This window comes from Aulonocara sp. 'chitande type north' Nkhata Bay, linkage group LG7, assembly GCF_057382095.1.
Source record: "Aulonocara sp. 'chitande type north' Nkhata Bay isolate Kocher_YH1m ecotype deep benthic linkage group LG7, A_spYH_male_GT1.1, whole genome shotgun sequence".
NCBI lineage: Eukaryota > Metazoa > Chordata > Actinopteri > Cichliformes > Cichlidae > Aulonocara > Aulonocara sp. 'chitande type north' Nkhata Bay.
In genome coordinates this window covers 60,098,871-60,117,850 of record NC_141350.1, presented here as the reverse complement: position 1 = coordinate 60,117,850, position 18,980 = coordinate 60,098,871, and the positions used below count along the sequence as shown (strand labels likewise).

General features: G+C 38.4%; 1 protein-coding gene across 2 annotated transcripts in view; it reads right to left on the bottom strand.

The window, feature by feature from the left end:
• Nucleotides 1-18,980, bottom strand: part of cpne2 (copine II) — a 55,011-nt gene that overhangs the window by 22,486 nt on the left and 13,545 nt on the right. For both annotated transcript variants that reach the window (XM_086301716.1, XM_086301717.1), the window contains exons 3-10: nucleotides 17,672-17,851; nucleotides 17,410-17,484; nucleotides 16,657-16,728; nucleotides 15,232-15,315; nucleotides 14,968-15,057; nucleotides 14,569-14,667; nucleotides 12,671-12,757; nucleotides 10,453-10,512 (exon numbers count right to left, since the gene is read on the bottom strand). In XM_086301716.1, the coding sequence (XP_086157842.1) occupies nucleotides 10,453-10,512; nucleotides 12,671-12,757; nucleotides 14,569-14,667; nucleotides 14,968-15,057; nucleotides 15,232-15,315; nucleotides 16,657-16,728; nucleotides 17,410-17,484; nucleotides 17,672-17,851 (747 nt within the window). The remainder of the gene's footprint in view (nucleotides 1-10,452; nucleotides 10,513-12,670; nucleotides 12,758-14,568; nucleotides 14,668-14,967; nucleotides 15,058-15,231; nucleotides 15,316-16,656; nucleotides 16,729-17,409; nucleotides 17,485-17,671; nucleotides 17,852-18,980) is intronic.

Below are 18,980 nucleotides of genomic sequence, written 5' to 3'. Positions count from 1 at the left end.
TGTGGTTGCTGCTGCACACAATGTTGATGGTGAACAGATCAAAACACTGACAGAATCCATGGATGGCAGGCTTTTGAGTGTCCTTGCAAAGAAAGGTGGCTATATTGGTCGCTGATTTGTTTTTGTTTTTGAATGTCAGAAATGTATATTTGTGAATGTGGAGATGTTATATTGGTGTCACTGGTAAAAATAAATAATTGAAATGGGTATATATTTGTTTTTTGTTAAGTTGCCTAATAATTATGCACAGTAATAGTCACCTGCACACACAGATATCCCCCTAAAATAGCTAAAACTAAAAACAAACTAAAAACTACTTCCAAAAACATTCAGCTTTGATATTAATGAGTTTTTTGGGTTCATTGAGAACATGGTTGTTGTTCAAGAATAAAATTAGGGTTAAATACAACTTGCCTAATAATTCTGCACTCCCTGTATGTTCCTGAAGGTCTCGCAGCTTCAAAAAGCCTGGCTCAGGGCTGCCCAGGTCAAGTGTTTTAGAATCTCTCACTGCTGGTATCATAGCCAAGATCAGATTTCTGCTAACATATTAGTTTTTCTATTTGGTCTGCTTACGATTTGTGATAGCACGGATGACTGCATCACTGTGCAAAGCCTCTCCACATTTCTTAATGTTTTGCTAGGAAGATGGAAAACAGGTGGAGTACTTTATTGAAACATAAATTCATGTAAGTACATTATATAAGGGAAAATAGAGTTTGTACAATTCCAATGAGGTTCAAAGTCAACATTTTTTATGACCACCTTCATACTTCAACAAAGCCTGAACTCTTTCAAGCAAGCTTTCCTTTGGAATTTCTTTAAGTAGTTATCAGGAATAGTTCTCCAGGTTTCTTTAAGACATTCAAACCTCTTCTTTGGATCCTGGCTGCCTTTTGTTCAGTTCTCTGTTACTATGAACCCTCAAGGCTTCAGCAATGTTGTTTTGCCTGGGAGGCCAATCCATGACTGACCATTGTGTGTTTTTCTATCCAAGTATGCTTTTACTGAATTATCAGAGTATTTGGGATCATTGTCATGCTAAAGAATGAAGCTGTTCCCATTCAGATGCCATCTCAATGCTATTGCATGGCAGATCAAAATATGACGGTACTTTTCTGCACTCATAATTCCACTGATTTTCAGTTCAGTTCATGTGTAATTTGGCGTACATCAGCCTTTTGTCCACTTTCCCCTTCATTAAGAATGACTTCAACAAAAAGAAGACGTACCAATTGAAGGGCCAGATGGATCTTAAGTCTTGTGGGACTTTTTTATTCATATTTCTTAAGGACATGACTTAAATACACTGTTGATCTGCTGTAGATATTTTCTTTTTCCAAGATACACCAAGGTTTCAGCTAATAGCTCAGGGAATCACCTTGTTGGTGGAAAACGACTATTTTATGCCTATGAAACTGTTATTTTTGGCATTTTTGTAAGTAAAGAAATGGGAGAAAAGTGCTAGTAACAAAACATTTTCTGTTATGTGAGTTACGTACTTTGAAAGACCTTCAGAAAATCTATTAAATAAATTACAGAATAGCTCATTGGAAGCAAAGAAATAACAAAATTAGAGGCAGCCTAAGACTTAAGCACAGTACTGCAGGTACACCACTAAGCAGAAAAAGAAAAGGTTTATTGTATAGTAGGCTTTTTGTTTCCCTCATGTAGTACATATTTTCCCCCTCTGGTGTCATTTATTTTGTCTTACTATGAAGCTGAAAATATGTACGCCAAATTGATGGCATAAGATCATCCCTAAACTGTTACAGCATCTTTCCTCCAGTGGCCTCTCCCGTGACAGATGCTATTAGTTTGATGGCTGTGTATTTGATGACAGTAGGAGATGACACCATTCTGTTTCCAACTTATTCCTCGCCTCAAGCTATTGGTAATTGCGAACACACAAGCAGACTAAACACACCATGACAAACACACAGTTTTAACAAGCAAGTACAAGAATTAAAATGATCATGGGGTGACGGAGGAGCATTTCATTACTGGATATTTTAGCGCAGCAATGTGGCAGAAAACGTCTGTGACCGCATTACATAGATGGATTCGACTACTGCCAAATTACTGTCAAATAACAGACATGCTGACAATCACGCTGGAGTTTTCTCAGCTGCACCCTGTCGAGTACTGATGAGCCAGTTCTCGTGCCAGAACCTCTCAGGCTCATTTGCAGTTAAACAGTCACATAGATGGATGGAGGGATGGATGAATGTGTTAGAGCCTGTGTGAACATCTTCTGGAGTTGTTCTCTGTCTCACTCTGAGGCGATAAAGAGACAGTGACAAGCAGAAGCTGCAGCCCACTGTGGGAAAGCCTGCTCTTGGTTCATATTTGTCTTGTTGGTTGTGGTTGTATATTTTTGCTTTTGTGAGGTACACAGGAGCCACTGGATGCTTTTTAAAGAAAACAATAAAAATCACAGCAGTGCCAAGTATCTAATGATGAATGACTCAGTGCTTGTAGGCAAACTGCTATGATATGTACAACAATGTGGGGTTTTTTAAAACTACTTTTTGTGTCTTTAGTGGAGTGAATCAATTACAATCAATTACCACTTGCCCGTAACTTGGTAGCTGACACATAGACAGCATATAAAAGAAAGGTTTAACCACTGTGATGTCACACATTGGTTTGTGAAGACTGTGAATTAAGCATTTTGGCCATCACCATTATCACAGTCAGTTTATGAGCAAAGGTTGTAACTGAATGAGAAGTTAAGGAATCCTGCACGCTCATACGGCAGTGACTTGGCCACAAAGTAGGTCTGCCTGAAGCACAACTTGTGTTATCTATTTCGCTTTATTTTTCCTTTATTTTAGAATAATTTTGAAAATAAATATCAAATTGCATTCAACAAGAAAGTGATTTCTATACAATCTGACTTTTTTCTACCAGGAGTCATCTTGTGCTGACAAGATGGCAACAAGAAGCGCAGCTAGAAGTGGCAGAGTTGAAAATGTTAAGATTTTCTCTGAGAGTGACCAGGATGGACAGGATTAGGAATGAGTATATCAGAGGGACAGCTCGGGTTGAGCGATTTGGAGTCAAAGCAGGAGAGGCAAGGCTGAAATGCTTTGGACACGTGCCGAGGAGGGATAGTGGATGTACTGGACAAAGGATGATGAAGCCGAAGCTGCCAGGCAGGAGGAAAAGATAAAGACCAAAGAAGATTCATGGATGTGTGAAGGAGCACATGCAGATGGCTTGAGTAACACAAAAGGATGCAAGGCACCGTGGCAACCTCTAAATGTGTGTGTGTGTGTGTGGTGGTGGGGGGGGAGAAATGACGACACCCCTGCAGCACAGCACAAAGACCCAAAAGCTATGTCAGTCTTTTATAAACAGTATTTTCGAGTTATCTTTCCTATCAAGCTGCCGACTTTACTGACATTTTAGTGTCCACATTGCTGCTAGTCACACACACTGTTTGTGTTTCTTATATGTCATGATTTGTTCACCAGTTCTGTTCTATTTTGTTTTTATCGACACACTAATTATTCCACCTCGGCAGAGACTAAAAACTTTGAAATAAAATTACATGCTATCCACGCTGATGCTTTTTTAGATAAACAAAATAAAAGCATGGATAAAAAAAGAGGAGAGGAAAAAAAATGACTAGCTCTAAAGACATAATCGCCCTTTTACATGTGAAATGTGATGCAACTGCAGGAAATCACTTTCACCGACTTTGGACTAGCCCAAAAAAGGTATAGTAGAACAGATTGTAGCATCCGACTTTCTCTTTGATTCGGTGTCATTCTGCAGCAGCACAGCAGCTGTTATTAACATGACATTCTGTTCATTTTTTCAGCCGAGGTAGTCACGATAAGAAAATGATGAAAATATATTTGTGAGAATAACTATGTTGTAAATTCTGTAAATTCTGAAAGGCAGAATGTGTAACTGAATGGAGGTTGACTCCTTCCACCGTCTACGTCTCTCTATCATTTTTTTTTTAAATTTTGAAATGTTTGATCAAAAGGGGTTATGAGTCACCTGTCAAAATAAAATGAGTTTAAATGAATTCACGAGACAATTTCAGCTTAAGAGATGTGAACCAGTTAAAAATAATCAAAAATAGATCCACTGCAAAAAGATAACCGTGATAAGAGGATTTAAATTTGGGAGCCTACTTACTTGAGTCGAGTAATCATCGTTATTATTGCTGGCAATCTGAATATCAGCAGGGAAAGGAAAGTGGCGATCGATCATCTTTATTTTAATCATCACAGTAGATTTGATTGCTACACTTGCATTTAACAACATAAAGCTGACAAAATCTTGAAAAGAGAAGCTGCGTAAGATGCTGTTGGCATTAGGATTTGTGAAAAGTTTGAATCCAAAAGAAAAATGAGTAAACTGTATTTTTTAAATTACGTTTACTAAGAGTAATTCCACTAATGCTGCTTTAGTTAGTTTAGTGGGGCGACTAAACTAACTAAGTGGTTGGGAAGCGTATCTGTAACCGGAAGGTCACTGGTTCGATCCCTGGGCTCTCTGTCCTGGTCGTTGTGTCCTTGGGCAAGACACTTTACCCTACTGGTGTTGGCCAGAGGGGCCGATGGCACGATATGGCAGCCTCGCTTCTGTCAGTCTGCCCCAGGGCAGCTGTGGCTACAACCGTAGCTTGCCTCCACCAGTGTATGAATGTGAGAGTGAATGAATAGTGGCATTGTAAAGTGCTTTGGGTGCCTTGAAAAGCGCTATATAAATCCAATCCATTATTATTAGTTCCGATGAACATTAATGTCTCAATCGTGTTTTTCCCTTCTAAGAAAAAAAAGACAAGTGATTGACCAGAACAAACAATCAGATCTCCATAAAAGGTAAAGAAACAACAAGCAAAACCTACTACCATCCTTGAAAGCTCTTCACTTCCTTACAGATGCAAAACAGGCCGGCGTGGCATTAGATCCCTAATGCTGCTAGTGGCTGCAATGCATTTGCACTCTGAATCGCTATGATTAAGATGAAGAGTGCAAATGTTTAAGACCACCTGCTTGATCATGTTCAAAGCGAGTATCAGAATGGGGGAAAAAGGCGACTGAACGTGGTGTGCTTGTTGGTGCTAGACAGGCTGGTCTGAGTATTTCAGAAACTGCTGATCTACTGAGATCTTCCCACACAAGCATCTCTAGGGTTTACAGAGAATGGTCTGAAAAAGAGAAAACAGCCAGCGAGCGACAGTTCTCTGGCCAGATTAGCTCTGAGAAGAACGGCCAGACTGCTGGTAACAGGAACTCAAATAAGCCAAGCCATGTCGATGCACAACGTGCCAACCCTTGAAGCAGATGAGCTACAGCAGTAGAGGACCACACTGGGTGCCACCACTCTCAACTAAAAACAGCAAACTGAGGCTACGATTTGCACTAGCTCAGTCACGATTTCTGCTGTTTGGTGTAAACAACATGAAAGCATTGATCCATTGTATCATTGGTTCGGGCTGCTGGTGTAATAGTGTGGGTGATGTTTTTTTGGCACACTTTTTTTAAAACGATGGTGAATCCACTATACCCAGATGGCCTCCACAGTCACCAGATCTCAATCCAATAGGTGGAACGGGACATGATGCATGACGGATGTGCAGTGGACAAATCTGCTGCAACTATGCGATGGTGTCATATGGACCAAACTCCCTGAGGAATGTTTCCATCACCTTGTTGAATCTATGCCACAAATCATCATAAATAAAGGCAGTTCTGAAAGCAAAGGGGAGTTCAACCTACTACTGGCAATAGATACCTAATAAAATGGTCTTTAAGGTAGAAAAGAACACATTGAAATGAACTGGAATTTTCCTTAACACGGAAGCTAAGCAATGACTCTCCTCATGAACACTAATGGATTTGACCATTACAGCGGTTACTAATATGAGTTTCAGCTTATACTGCAGGAAGTGGTTTCTTTCACTGTGGTATAATATACACACAATATACACAAGCTACAGATACTCTCTAAGAGTCTGCTTTTGATTCTTGAAAATCCATTAGGTTAATTGTTCTCTATATGGCCCCTGAATGATATCAAACATATGATATTAATAATATCTTAATTTAGTAAAAATGTTTCATAAACAGCCTATCAGCAGTAGCAGGCTGTCTCTTTGTGTTGGAGTGTGTAACCGAAATGCGGCTCTCTCCTCAACCTCCTGCAGCCCAGAGGAGAGACTTCCCCTTTGCGGAGATTAGGATTATAGCCATACTAAGTCTGATTGAACACCGGAGAACAGCTCTTTCTGCATGTGTGTGTGACTGTGAGGATGGGCTTTTTTGTACACGACCGCTTCCCCGCGTACGTGAGAACACAGAAAGAGAGCGAGGTCCTAAAATCCGAGCATATAAATGCCAGTGTGTACGTGAGGAGAACTCTTTGGTAATTGAGAATCTGCGCGAGATTATACATGTCTGAATCAGTCAGCGTGCATAAAAAGGTGAGGTGTAATGTTTGTGTACGTGTGCATGTACACCTACGCCACGGTTGTTCAGAGCGCAGTAGGAAAACGTCTGTATGAACACAGATAGTGAGTTTTGAACTTGTGCTTTGTGTGTGTGTGTCATGACTTACCCATGGAATCTGCATTTAAAATCAATTTTAGTGTTTAGTGTGAAGTATGGAGTGTGGAGGATATACGTTTGTGCTCACGTGTGTGAAGTAAATGCGCCTGTAAGCAGGAGAAGGTAAAATATCTCTGCGTATGTGTGTGTGTAACTCAGTGAAAGAGCTGCAGGTTTGTGACAAACGCCAAAAGATTAGGAGGGAGCAGGGAGGATTTAAGTTACCAACCACTATTGCAGGAAAATGTTCCCATTGCACTGAAATTCAACACATTCCAGAAGAGCAGAGCCTTGAGTGAGGAACTGATTAAAAAGTATTTAAGCAATTCTGTGAGTCAGAACCTGTTTGCAAATTCCAGTAATTATTATATTTCAACACATTGTGTTGGATGTTTGCATTTTCAGTAACGCTGAAACATTGCCATGGCTGAGAGCTGTCCAACCTTTTGTTGGGGCACTTGACTGCTGGCTGATTACCTGGGGATGAGTGTTTCACCTTCACGGTAGCCATTGAAAAGAGAGAAGGCTGGACATAGAGCGTCCTAATGGCCCTAAACCTCAAGGCCTATCACAGCTGGACGACTCAGAAATCCAACTTCTAGTTTTAACAGGTTGTCAATTGCCGAGTAGAGTATATACAAGAGGAATTATGTGCTACTGAGGCCCATTTAGCATTCAATAAATACTAGAATTATCAAAAATTCAGCAATGAAATAGGATCTGCATTGCATCCTTTGGAGGCTACAGCATGATTATATAATGCCTCTGTTTTAATGGCTTCATCGGCTGTAATTTTTGTTCAGTGATTACAAACAAAGTGGGTAAAATCAGCTTCTCTTTCTACAGTAAGTAGCTACTTATGTAACCACTTGTTCCATTATACTCTAGTTAGCTGGACAAACTAAAATCTAGCAAGTCTAAAAACATCTTAGTTACTGAGAAAAATTAAAAACAAAATTCTTTAAAATCTGTGTTTTGCTCTCATCACAGCACCACATACTGTTGAGCATGTAGCAGCATGTAATGGACACTGTTTGAAAAGTTGGACATTTTAGACCAAAAATAATGACAAATTAAATGAAACTGAGAAACATATGTTCACTTAAATTGTACATCATATTGTAAATATGTAGTCAAGTGTCTAACTATTTGTTTTTCTTTTAAAGCCTCATTTCCACCAATAAGCTCAGGTGTAAATAGCAGGTTGACACTGGAGGTTATCATTGTTATTAGCAGCTTTAGCAGCTAACTGCTTCAGACAAAATGTAGTCCTCAACAGCTCAGTGCACAACAACAGCTTTCTTGAGACCAGAAAAATAGTCAACACTGCCTTCTATCACAGAAGGAAGCTACTCTGAAACTCCGAAACTACTCTGCAGTGTCAACATGTTGCAAATAATGAAAACAGATTCCTGGGTGGATAATGATGACATTTCCATATCTATTTAACATTTAAGTAGTAATTTACAGGTATTCACGCATCACATTGTTCCGATGGTTTATTACTGTGTGTGTATGTAGCTTGTGAAAGTGCATTATTGTGAGGGGCTATGCAGATATTTTGTGCTGTGAGCTTTGGGTGCTCTAATTGTATGAACTTTCGTACGATCCCTTGCACCATGCACACACATGCCTTCTTGCTAAATAGATACTAGGTATAGTAGATAAAACAGGATACTTCTATGTATGTGTCCAGTGGGAAACATTAGAGCCTTGAGGCAAAACTGCTTCTTGTCCTCCTAAATACACAGAGTTTATGTCAAAAAGGTAATCAGCATATATATAAACTCGTTGACTGAGCACAAACTCCTACGCATTTCAATTTCGACTGATAAATTCAGCATACTGCCCATTCCCACAACACTAATTTTCTCACAACATGTGTTCACATGTGGGTTTTCCCTGAAAGATGTTAGGATTTCATTAATTTGGTTATGAATAGCACTAACCTCCAGTGACTGCAAATGAAAATTAGCCTATATGGCTAAATCTAGCAAATTTACATGATGGACCTAAGTGCACGTGTTAATATTTAAACCTTTTCCTTCTTAAATAGAATAAACATAATGGAAATCAACTGTTATGCCAGATGCTTTGCATTAAAAATGTAATATTGCCTTTCCTGTCTTGGCTGGTTTAATATGTAGAGCTACATCGATTTAATTAAATACTTCTTTTCCTGACTTCACATTGTATGAGTTATTGTTGTGAGTACAGGTTATATCTCTCCAGCACTAGTGGTTATGTATTTTCTCTCTGCCGTTTTTTTGAATACCAACATTTGCAATCATGTAACAGCGACTTTTTCAAAAACTCATCCACCCCATGATTCAGTAGGTTGTAGAGCCACTTTCAGTAATAACTTGGAGAAACTGTTTTCTGATTTTCTGTATCAGTCTCTCAGATCATTGTGGAGGAATTGTAGGCCCCTCTTATTTACAGTGTTGCTTCAGTTCATTAAGGTTTGCAGGCGTTGATTTTAACGCACAGCTATCTTAAGGTCCGACCACAGCACTTCATGCTGAAGCCTGGGTCAATGAAACACCATGATTTTTTTCTTTATCAGACATTCTGCTGTAGTGTTGCTGGGATCATCGTCCTGTGGCATCAACTAATCTGAGTCAAATTTTAGATATCGGCCTCACATTTGACTCTGCAATACTTTGTTGTTCAAAGGAGTTCACGGTTTACTTAGTGGCTAAACATCTCCACTTTGGCCTTGTCTGTCCATTGTTGTCAGATACAACTTTGCAAACTTAACCCATGCTGACATGTGGGTGGGGGTTTTTGGGATTATTGTGTTTTCTTTCTTCCAGGCAACCCTTCCTAAACAAGTCATTCTTATTCAGTGTCTTTTCTAATTGTACCATCATAAACTTTAACATTTACTGAGATTTTTTTGCAGATTTTCTGAGCATCGCACAACACGAGATTAAAGTGAATTTGGCTGGCATTGTGTTAACATACACATGAATGCTCCAGGCTAGCAAAATGACAAAACATATACTTTTACAGAGGTGCTCAGACTGTAAGGGTGTACTTTTTTTTTTTTTACATTACTCTGTATGAGTACTCAAAGTATTTTTTTCCAGCATTAGAGAATAAAACCAAAGTGCATGGAGGATATTTAAACTATCCATTATATTTTATATAATCAGAAACGATCAACTCTCCTGCAGTACATCTGTAGAGAAAACATGAATCTTGACAAATATAGCTGTACAATGTGGAGCACAGATGTCCAATCTGAGAACACACTTTACAAGAAATACCACAAAATGTAAGGAACTATGTTATCTTCATTCTGCTACATCTGGAGCCTGGTTCTAGCTCACAAAGCTGGAAAATTGTTGGAGAGATAGAGAAGGAGGGGGAAAGGGTTGTTGTGTACATGCAGTGAAGTGCATGTGTGTATATGTGTGTACTCTCTCATTGCATGAGTGCTATAGGAAATATATTAATAAAACAACTCAATGTGTGGCAGTGATTGCGCCTGGCTACTATAAAAGAGGACTCTTTCTCTCTCATTCACTGAGTTGCACAAAAAGGTGTGACATCATCGGGGACACACAAGAGTTTCTACTAACAAGAGACTAAAATAGACCATGACGCCTCTCTGTCTCTCCCCCTCCCTCTGGTAAAATATCTTCTTGTTGTTTATCTTTCTCCCTTTCTTTCCTCATTTGTCTCATTCATTTTCCATTTCAACCATTTCAACATTTCACGATACCCAATTTCTCCTCTTTACAACAATCAGTACCACCTTTCTGTTTTTAACCCTTTTTCTTTTGGTTTATAAAAGACAGGGTTAGAGTTGGATCGATATCCCATTATAACATTACTGCAGAGATATAAACATGCAAGCTAATATTGTACTTACTGTAAACATGAGCTGGCATCCTCCCAGTATGTAATCCAGAAAAGTGTAGTCCCTTGTAATCTAGAGACACGGGAAAAAAGCAAGAAATCAGGAAAATAAGTGTGCAAGTGAGAACTGATCTGCTGAAGATCAGATCTATAGATGAAATTATATTTTCTATCATTCACCATTAAGTTTGCTGCAAACATAAACACAGACATTATTCTTTTTAAATTTTTTAAACAAACCTGACATATGTTTTTCGTGACATAATGTGCAACCAGAAGAGCACCACTTATCTTGTTTGAGCACTCCAATTACAATGAATATTTAGCATGGATTTTACCGTCATTAGTCTAATCCCTGCTGCCAGCCAACAAATATAATTACTATATTAGCCATTTTCTTCATGCGCTGTGCCCTATGTGTGTCTCTGTACAAAGGCTTGTTCATGATTGTGTGTAAGAAAAAAAAAGATGGAAAGAAGGAAAGGAATCAATTATGAAAGCTTGTCATTGCACGCACACAGCTTTAATGTTATTCCAACAGACATCTAAAGACTCCATGGTTCAGCTTAATGTGTCCTCTGTGGGGCTCTGAGCCATCGTACTAATTAGCTATTCAAGTGGAGTTATGAACGCCCAGTTAGAAGTGCGTCAGTTGATCAAAACTGAAATTCACTGAGTCGAGTGTTAAGATGGATCATTAAGACGTGATGAGAGGCCGGATAATTTATTTGATTTGCTACTGTAGGTGAGTTATTTTTGTTGCTCCTGCTTAGACTGCTAATGGATCAAACTTCTTGAGCTAATATTTAACCCTTGTGTGGTGTTCGTATTTTTGTTACTCAGCCAGTGTTCATGGGTCTGGTGGACCCGCTAGAGTTTTGGCTTTCCAAATTAACACTATCAAACAATTTTATGTTAAATTACTCAACAGATGTTTACTTCATCCCAATTACAAGACATATGAACAGCAAACATGGTTAATTTTTTCCCTTTACCTTTGTTAGATCACATTTATGAATTAATGTGCTTCTCGTTTTTCTTTTATATAAAATGTTATAAATAAATCAGTTATAATCAAGTGGAGTGAGTGGAAAGACACAACACATTTACACGTGAAAAAATAATTAATTGTTTAATTTTTCTTTTGAAAAAAACTGAACACGGGTCTCACAGACCCGAACACCATACAAGGGTTAAAACAAAAGTTTGATATACCAGTGGTATTATCAAACTTTACTCAATTGTGCTGCTGAATTCATTGTGAAATATCTGTGTTGCTCTGTGTGGACGGGTTTAGTTCATTACTGCAGGAATTACTGCAGAACTTTCCGGTGAAGCCTCATGGTTCACTTATAAATCCTGGCGCAAAGATATGCAAGGTGGTTCGCACAAAATATCAGAAAGTTAAAGTATACAAGCGGCTGGTAAAGATGTAGCAGCTAAATGGAGAGCATTTCCTTCCGAAGCTGGAGCAACTAAAACACAAATAAGTGGAACTGTAGAAAAACATCACTGCTCTGTTTCTTCTGCCCCCTTCCTAAAAACTTTTCAGGGGACTTTAACTGTTTGTTAACACAAATTTCAATCATCAACACGGTAGCGATCTAGTGCATGTGGCCATGCAGAAGTTCAAAGTGAGCATCGATGTGCAGCTGACAAAGATTCAGCAGCTGTGTGAAGCCATCATGTCACCATGGACCAGCATCTCTGAGCAATGTTCCCAGCAGCTTGTATGCTATGAAGAATTAAGGCAGTTATAAAGGCAACAAGGGGCTCCGAACCACGACTAGCAAAATTTACTTAATAACAGTAACAATCACAGTGTTTTATTTTATTAAAGTTTTTTTTATCTACTATAAACTTAGCACCTGTATAAGAGCTATAAGCTTTCAGTTAAAACCAACATTAAACCATATGGAAACATCAGAACATGACAACTAATAATGATGAATGCTTGAGCATGTAAAACCAAAACATTGCTTTCATTCTTTTAAAATATCACTCAATTTCCTGACTGAGTACAGATTCCCCAGTTTACAACAAAGCTGTATATGCCAGGTAATCTAAAAATATTGATCTGATTTTAGATTTGGAAACACGTTTGATATGTGAAGCCACAAGTTGAATGTGTCGGTGACAGCAGTAAGAAAAAGAATACATCTACTGCAATTCTACTAAATTTATATGCAACCGAAGATTAAGATTGCTAAGAAACCTCCATCCGTCCTCACCTTGCAGGACTTGACAATGATAACTCCAGAATTTTTATAATTCTTCTTCTTTTTCTGTTTCTTGGGATTAATGCAGTCAAACTCCACCTGCAGATACAGGAACGGGTAAGAGGAAATGAAAGGAATTAAAATGAATGTGTCACTATCAGTAACAGAGGAGTGGGTTTAGCAGGGACAATACAAGGAGAGGAAAAGCTGAGATGACAGCAGAGTTGAAAAGAGTTGGTGTGAAATGGGAAAATGATCAGAGAGGCAGACGATCGAAAGACTGCGACTTGGATTCACAGCATAATGATGAGAGCAGGTTCACCTTGACTGTCAAACTATAGTGATATAGTACCATTAATACAGTGAAAATGAAAACAATACAGTGTTAAAAAACAGAAAGATTAAATTTTATGTGATGCTGTTGAAAGAAAAGTGAAGGACAGGATGGCTGCTAATACTGTAAGTCACACAGACACACTCTTAGGTGGCAATGTCTGATCAAAACAGACATTTTAGTCAGTCAGCGATTCATATGACAGGTAACTCTAAATGCCTTGTCATGTTACTAAGGCTCGGCTAAGGGATATTTTACATCTCAAAAGCACTTCTCTTTTTATCCATTCCATTCTCGCTCTGCTTACACCCCCCCACCTCTCCATCCTGCCTCTTATCTTTATTTCCTTGCTATTTCCCCCACCCAACATCATTACCACACATGATGAGACTCAGTGGGAGAACAAGTCATGAGGCCGCTTTGGTACATGCATGCATGCAGTTTCACTAGCAACACACGCGCGCGCACACACAGACCTGCTAATGAATGACCTACGTTCTTATCAGTGCATCATACATCTTTGACAGATCAGGAACTCACATGCGAAAAGAATAAATCTCAATAAAATTAGAAACAATACCAATGTATAAATGAATGCTTCTAAACTATAAATCAAGCCACAACAGGCAGAAATACAGACATGTGGTAAGAAATGAATTATAGCACTTCACATTACAAGTTAACCCTTGGGCTCATAAGTTGATATCAGTTGATAAATATCATGAAATTACCAAAGTAAAACCCAATCACAAGTTTGTTACTGTGTCGCATAAGACAAAGTCTAACCTAAGATATACCCATGTGTACTCTTACTACCAAGCAATTGCACAGTTATAAGTCTAGTAATTACATTGTATTTACTTAAATAATGTCTCTTTATTATTATCTAATTACCCTACTACTAAACTCTGTACACACTGGAAACGATTCACTAGTTGCACACTGCTGTACGATGCCTGGTTGCTTGTAGACATTCCAAGTTCTGGTTGCTTAGATGACCCTCTAATGTGTTCACATCCAGGTCATATGTCATATATACAGGTCCTGTCTAGAAATTGCGTCAAGTTTATCTTGGGCCCTGCCCACTTTTGATCACCAGCTTTTATTTCGCCCGTATTGGCTCAAAGTCGCTGAATGTGATTCACTTTCTTTAGTTTCTTGTTGCAATGTTGGCCCAATTGCTTCCAGTGTGTACACAGCTTGACACTGCATTACAAAAGGATTCAAATGCTTAAACTCATTAGCTTTAATTTTATGTATGCTGCACGTACTGCCTTCCTGGCTTGCACACCTATTTGTTAGCATTTCTGCGGCCCACCCTGCATCCCCCTACTCTCGCCTCTTTCATATGTGTAACAGCGATATCCTAAACCTGGGAGGCACCGCTTATCCTGAATAAGCTCTTTCTCGAGCCGCAACCTCTGACCTAGATCATTTTCTTCTCATGAGCCTGTCACCTTTATTATCAATAAACAGTGTTAAATCATGTTTGAGTTGTGTTATCTGCTAGCGAATAGCATGCTAACATGCCACCTGCTAAAATGGAGCCACAAGCACAATCATGTCAGTGTTTTACCTCCACTGAGTTCTGGGCTTCACTCATCTTTGCAACTGTGGTCTGAAACTCTCCAATGAAGTCATGTCCTCCATCATTATCGTAGTCATAACACAGCACCTGTAATTGTGCAGAATGCATCACATCATGCTAGTCTTTTCTTTCACATGGGCAGCTTATAAATAAAAGTGGAAACTCAAGCGGTTATGTGGTTTCTGGTATCTGTGTCCTACTTTCACTTCTGTACTGACTCTTCACTTCCTTTTTAATTTTTTTCAAGTTTGACATTCTAGCCAAAGGACACGATAAAATTATTTTTTATTTTTTTCACAGTGGATCTCACCTGTTAGATTCAGTGAAGATTACATTAGATACTAAACATGTCTTCTAATAGAGAAAGTAAAAATTCTTACTACTAACCTTGATGCTTCTGTCCACGTCTCCATTGCACAAAGAAATGAGAGGCACGGTAAAAGGTTTCCACACTGGATCTAAAGTGTTCTTTATGACCTGAAGTCACAGACACAAAAATAGGCAGCGGAGCAGATGTATGATGCAATTACCTGAACTTATGTCTGTAATTAAAGTTGTACCACTTTGTGTGAGGCCAAGTTTAGCTGAAAATGACAGTGAACGATAATAACAGTCAGATGAAGGTAAGTTTAACCTCTGCCAATGACTCACCTCTGTCCTGTGCACAAGCATCCATTTACCATCTTCTCCCTGTTTGTGAAACTCCAGGTAAGGGTCTGACTTCCCAAAGAAGTCCTGCACAAACAAACACACGGTGAATTTGCCCTCATGTCTTTTTTTGTCTGTTTACATCTCTTATCTCTTTCACAAAACTGCAACCACTAACCACTGTATGACAACTGCAAAACTACAGGTGATTTCTAAAAAAAAAGTTTCTTCGAACACTTAAAAGATCAGATTGATTAATTAATTCACTGGAGTTTTAACTACAGCATACAGCAGGTACACAGCTTGAGCTTGAATCCTACTCACAGTTATGATGTTTCTGAGTTGCAGTATATCAAAGCTGCTTAAACGGCAATATTTAATATGTAACAATTTTATAATATCAACAATTTTTAAAATTGTCCTTCAATCGGAAATAACACCACATGATAGTGTTTAAAAGGTACATATGTGTACTGTAGTACACAGTGCATTGTACCATAGGCCAAAACACCTTGTAATGTTACATAAAGGTAGCACCTATTATGGCAGCTGAGTCATTGTGCGCACTTACTTTTTAATATTTCAGGGTTTAGAAACATGTTGCTGTTACAAACCCACCGGATACTTCAAACCCCTTTCCATACCTGTTTTAACATCCCAGAATCACTAGCATCATACACAATACACACAATACACTTTCAGTTCAATCATGCCCGCAGTACATATGGCCCAAATGTGCGTTTCCTGTAAATGTTGTTTGTCCTGGTTCCTGGTTTCACCCAGTGATTTTAGTCTGATATAAACAGGCTTTGGGAATGTAATTTTTCCTTAATGTGGTTTCAAACAAAGTGTTGTTAGGGACAATTTTATTGAAGAAATTTCTTTGAAAAATTATTTTTGTTATAGTCTTTGTTATCAGCGACCTTATGCAGTAAGGTTTAATTGACACTGGGAGATTATACAGTGGTTTTTTTGTTTTTTATTTTACTATAATCTTATGATATTTATACTAAACTAAAACTAAACTGAAATCAAAAGAATTTAAATGTCGAAATTATGACTGAAGCCATTTTATGCTTTAGTCAAAAGGCTACGACTAGAACTAAATCAAAATTATCTGCCAATACTAAATGCTGCAGGAATGACTGTTGGAGGTTGCAGTTGTTTCAGCAAACATCCCAAAATACATATTTAATGTGTCAAAACAACAGTTTTAATTCCAGCTACCCCAGCACCTGATAGCCTGTTGTTTGGCAGACAAAGGTGAAGACTATGAAAGCATTTAAATCTCGTCTGTGTGGGCTGTATTTGTGTGACCTAAAGTGGTATGCATGCTCAAATATATCTGAGTGTGTGTGTATGTGTGTGTTTGGATTTGTACCCTGAGTGTGTGTACGTGTGTGAGCATGCGGGGGTCTAACTGCCTACCTTCTTATCCAGTTTACGCCCACTCAGGGTCAAAGTGATGATTCTGTTGTCAGACAACTCCTGCGCTGTTATCTAAAATAAGAGCACCGCACAACATTAGCGGCAGCAGAAGCACTCACAAATATTAACATTTACATCAACAACAGCAACAGGAACCGTTGGCAAACACGGTAACGGCAGCAGCCTCGATGACATCAAGATCAGCGACTGTAGCCATACCGTTCACGTAAACATCACAGACAACAGCAAGTTTAGGTGACACAGCACAGTGTGCATTTTTTACATTTGTCTTGTAACTCATTAAGTGCATTGAGACATTGACACCTTTCAATCAGGTGCATGGCCAGGTCACCAGGTTAGTGACTTCCATATATTCCTTATACAGCACTATTAGATTGCTGACTACCCTTTAAACAGATCCTCAGAGGGTCTGAGGGCTGTTTATGATGGCGGTCATGCTCTGAGTCTCTTACTTCTAATTAGATCTGGGGGCAACATGGCGACCCGTCACACCCCAGTTTAAGGAAAATACTAACGCTAATAAGCTTGGGGTGTCTTTACTTAATTTATTTAAACCAACATAACTGACGATCCAACGGGAACTTACCCTTAAATAATCTGGTCTCTTCTCGGGACCATTCCTATTTTATTTTTGTAAATAAAGTTTTTAAAAAACAAATAAGTTCATAATATTCATAATATTCAGTTCATAGTTCATAATATTTTCTTTTAAGAGACAGTAGACATTCTTACTGTAATGGATCCTTTGCCAGCTTGCTTCCCATTGGCTAAGATCAGGGGTCTGTGAAGTTTCTTATTGGACACAATCTATTGGATCAGGACAACAATTATTTATTTTTGAAATTGAGCAAAAATCCACTTTAAAATACAGTCTGCATCTAATTGTAAGAATAAATTCCATCTAGTTCAGTTTATCCTATCCCTTCTTCTCTAGACTATACCTGTAGTTATAAAGAATATACTTCAAACCAAAGAAGAAGAAATCATTCAGTACCACTCCCAGTGTGCAAACAAATGCTCCCAGGAAGTCGTGCTCGTCGAGCTGTGTGGCACACTTGTCTTCATCGAACATGGCAAAGCGAAGTTTCTGGATTTCTTCAAAGTGGTAGTCCACCTGGAACTTCACCCCAAACACTGGATTCAAGTTGTTCACAGCTGTTTCAGTGCGTCCCAGCTAAAGGTCAAGAAACAAGGAGAGAAAAATGCTGTAAAAATTAAATAATTCCACAATTGTCCCTTTTAACGATTCACAAGCGTGTCATAGTCCTGGTCCTGAACTATCGAGCTCTGTCCAGCGCTTGTTTTTAATTGATCATGACCTAGGTTATTCCTTCCTCAACAGAATGCTCTTGTGTCCTGTTGTCAGGTCTTCATCTCTCTGCTAAGTTGGTTTCTATTTTATTTTGGCAGTCCTCTGTGTTTTATCCTTAGTTTTACTTCCTTTGTTTTGTTATACCTCATTAGCCTCACCTCTTGTACCCAGTTGTTCCCTGTTATCCTGATTAGTCTTAGTGTGTCAGTTTGTAGAAAGAGCTTTGGTTGTCCTTTGTTGTGATATCTGTTATGATTTCCTGTGTGTCCTCTACCAGTTCGAGTCTTGAGTTTGGACCTTTTTTCCTTGTTCCTGTGTTTTGGATTGCTTTCTACCACCATTAACAAAGAGCTTTTTTTAATCCTGCCTGTAGAGTCTGGTTTTGTGTAGACACTACATTACCAAAATAGCTGCTCACCTGCATCTAACAGTCTCAAAGTCACCACAAAATCTAAGCTCCGTCCCTTCCAGCAAAACACAAGTGGCTAGTTTTTCCCTTGGTTTTCTGTCCATGTTCCTTAAACAAGACTTGAATGCCAAAATAATAGGTTAAAGTAACTGTGACTCTTCTGTTGTGGAAAACTGCAAGACTGGGTAGAATCTGCAATCTTGCAACATGTGGCAATTTATACGGAAGGTTTGTAAATTCTTAATGAAAGCTTAAAAGACTAAAAATAAATGACTAGAAACATAATAATGAATTGAATTATTAGTATGAATACATGTAAATACTATCATACATAATCATCAATTTAACTTTTGAGTATTTAGTTGCAAAAGTTTAAATTATTAAAATTAAAATTAAAATTGGATTTTATTTTGGAATTTTACAAAGCTGCAAAAAACAAACAAGTTTTTATATAGTATAAAAATATTACTGTTTGTGTTTACAAAAAACAAAGCATGTACATGCATACAGTATGCAATTTAATAAAGTGATACTGATATGTATCTGGCAACTGTAACGCACCAAACGACTGTAAAATAGTTT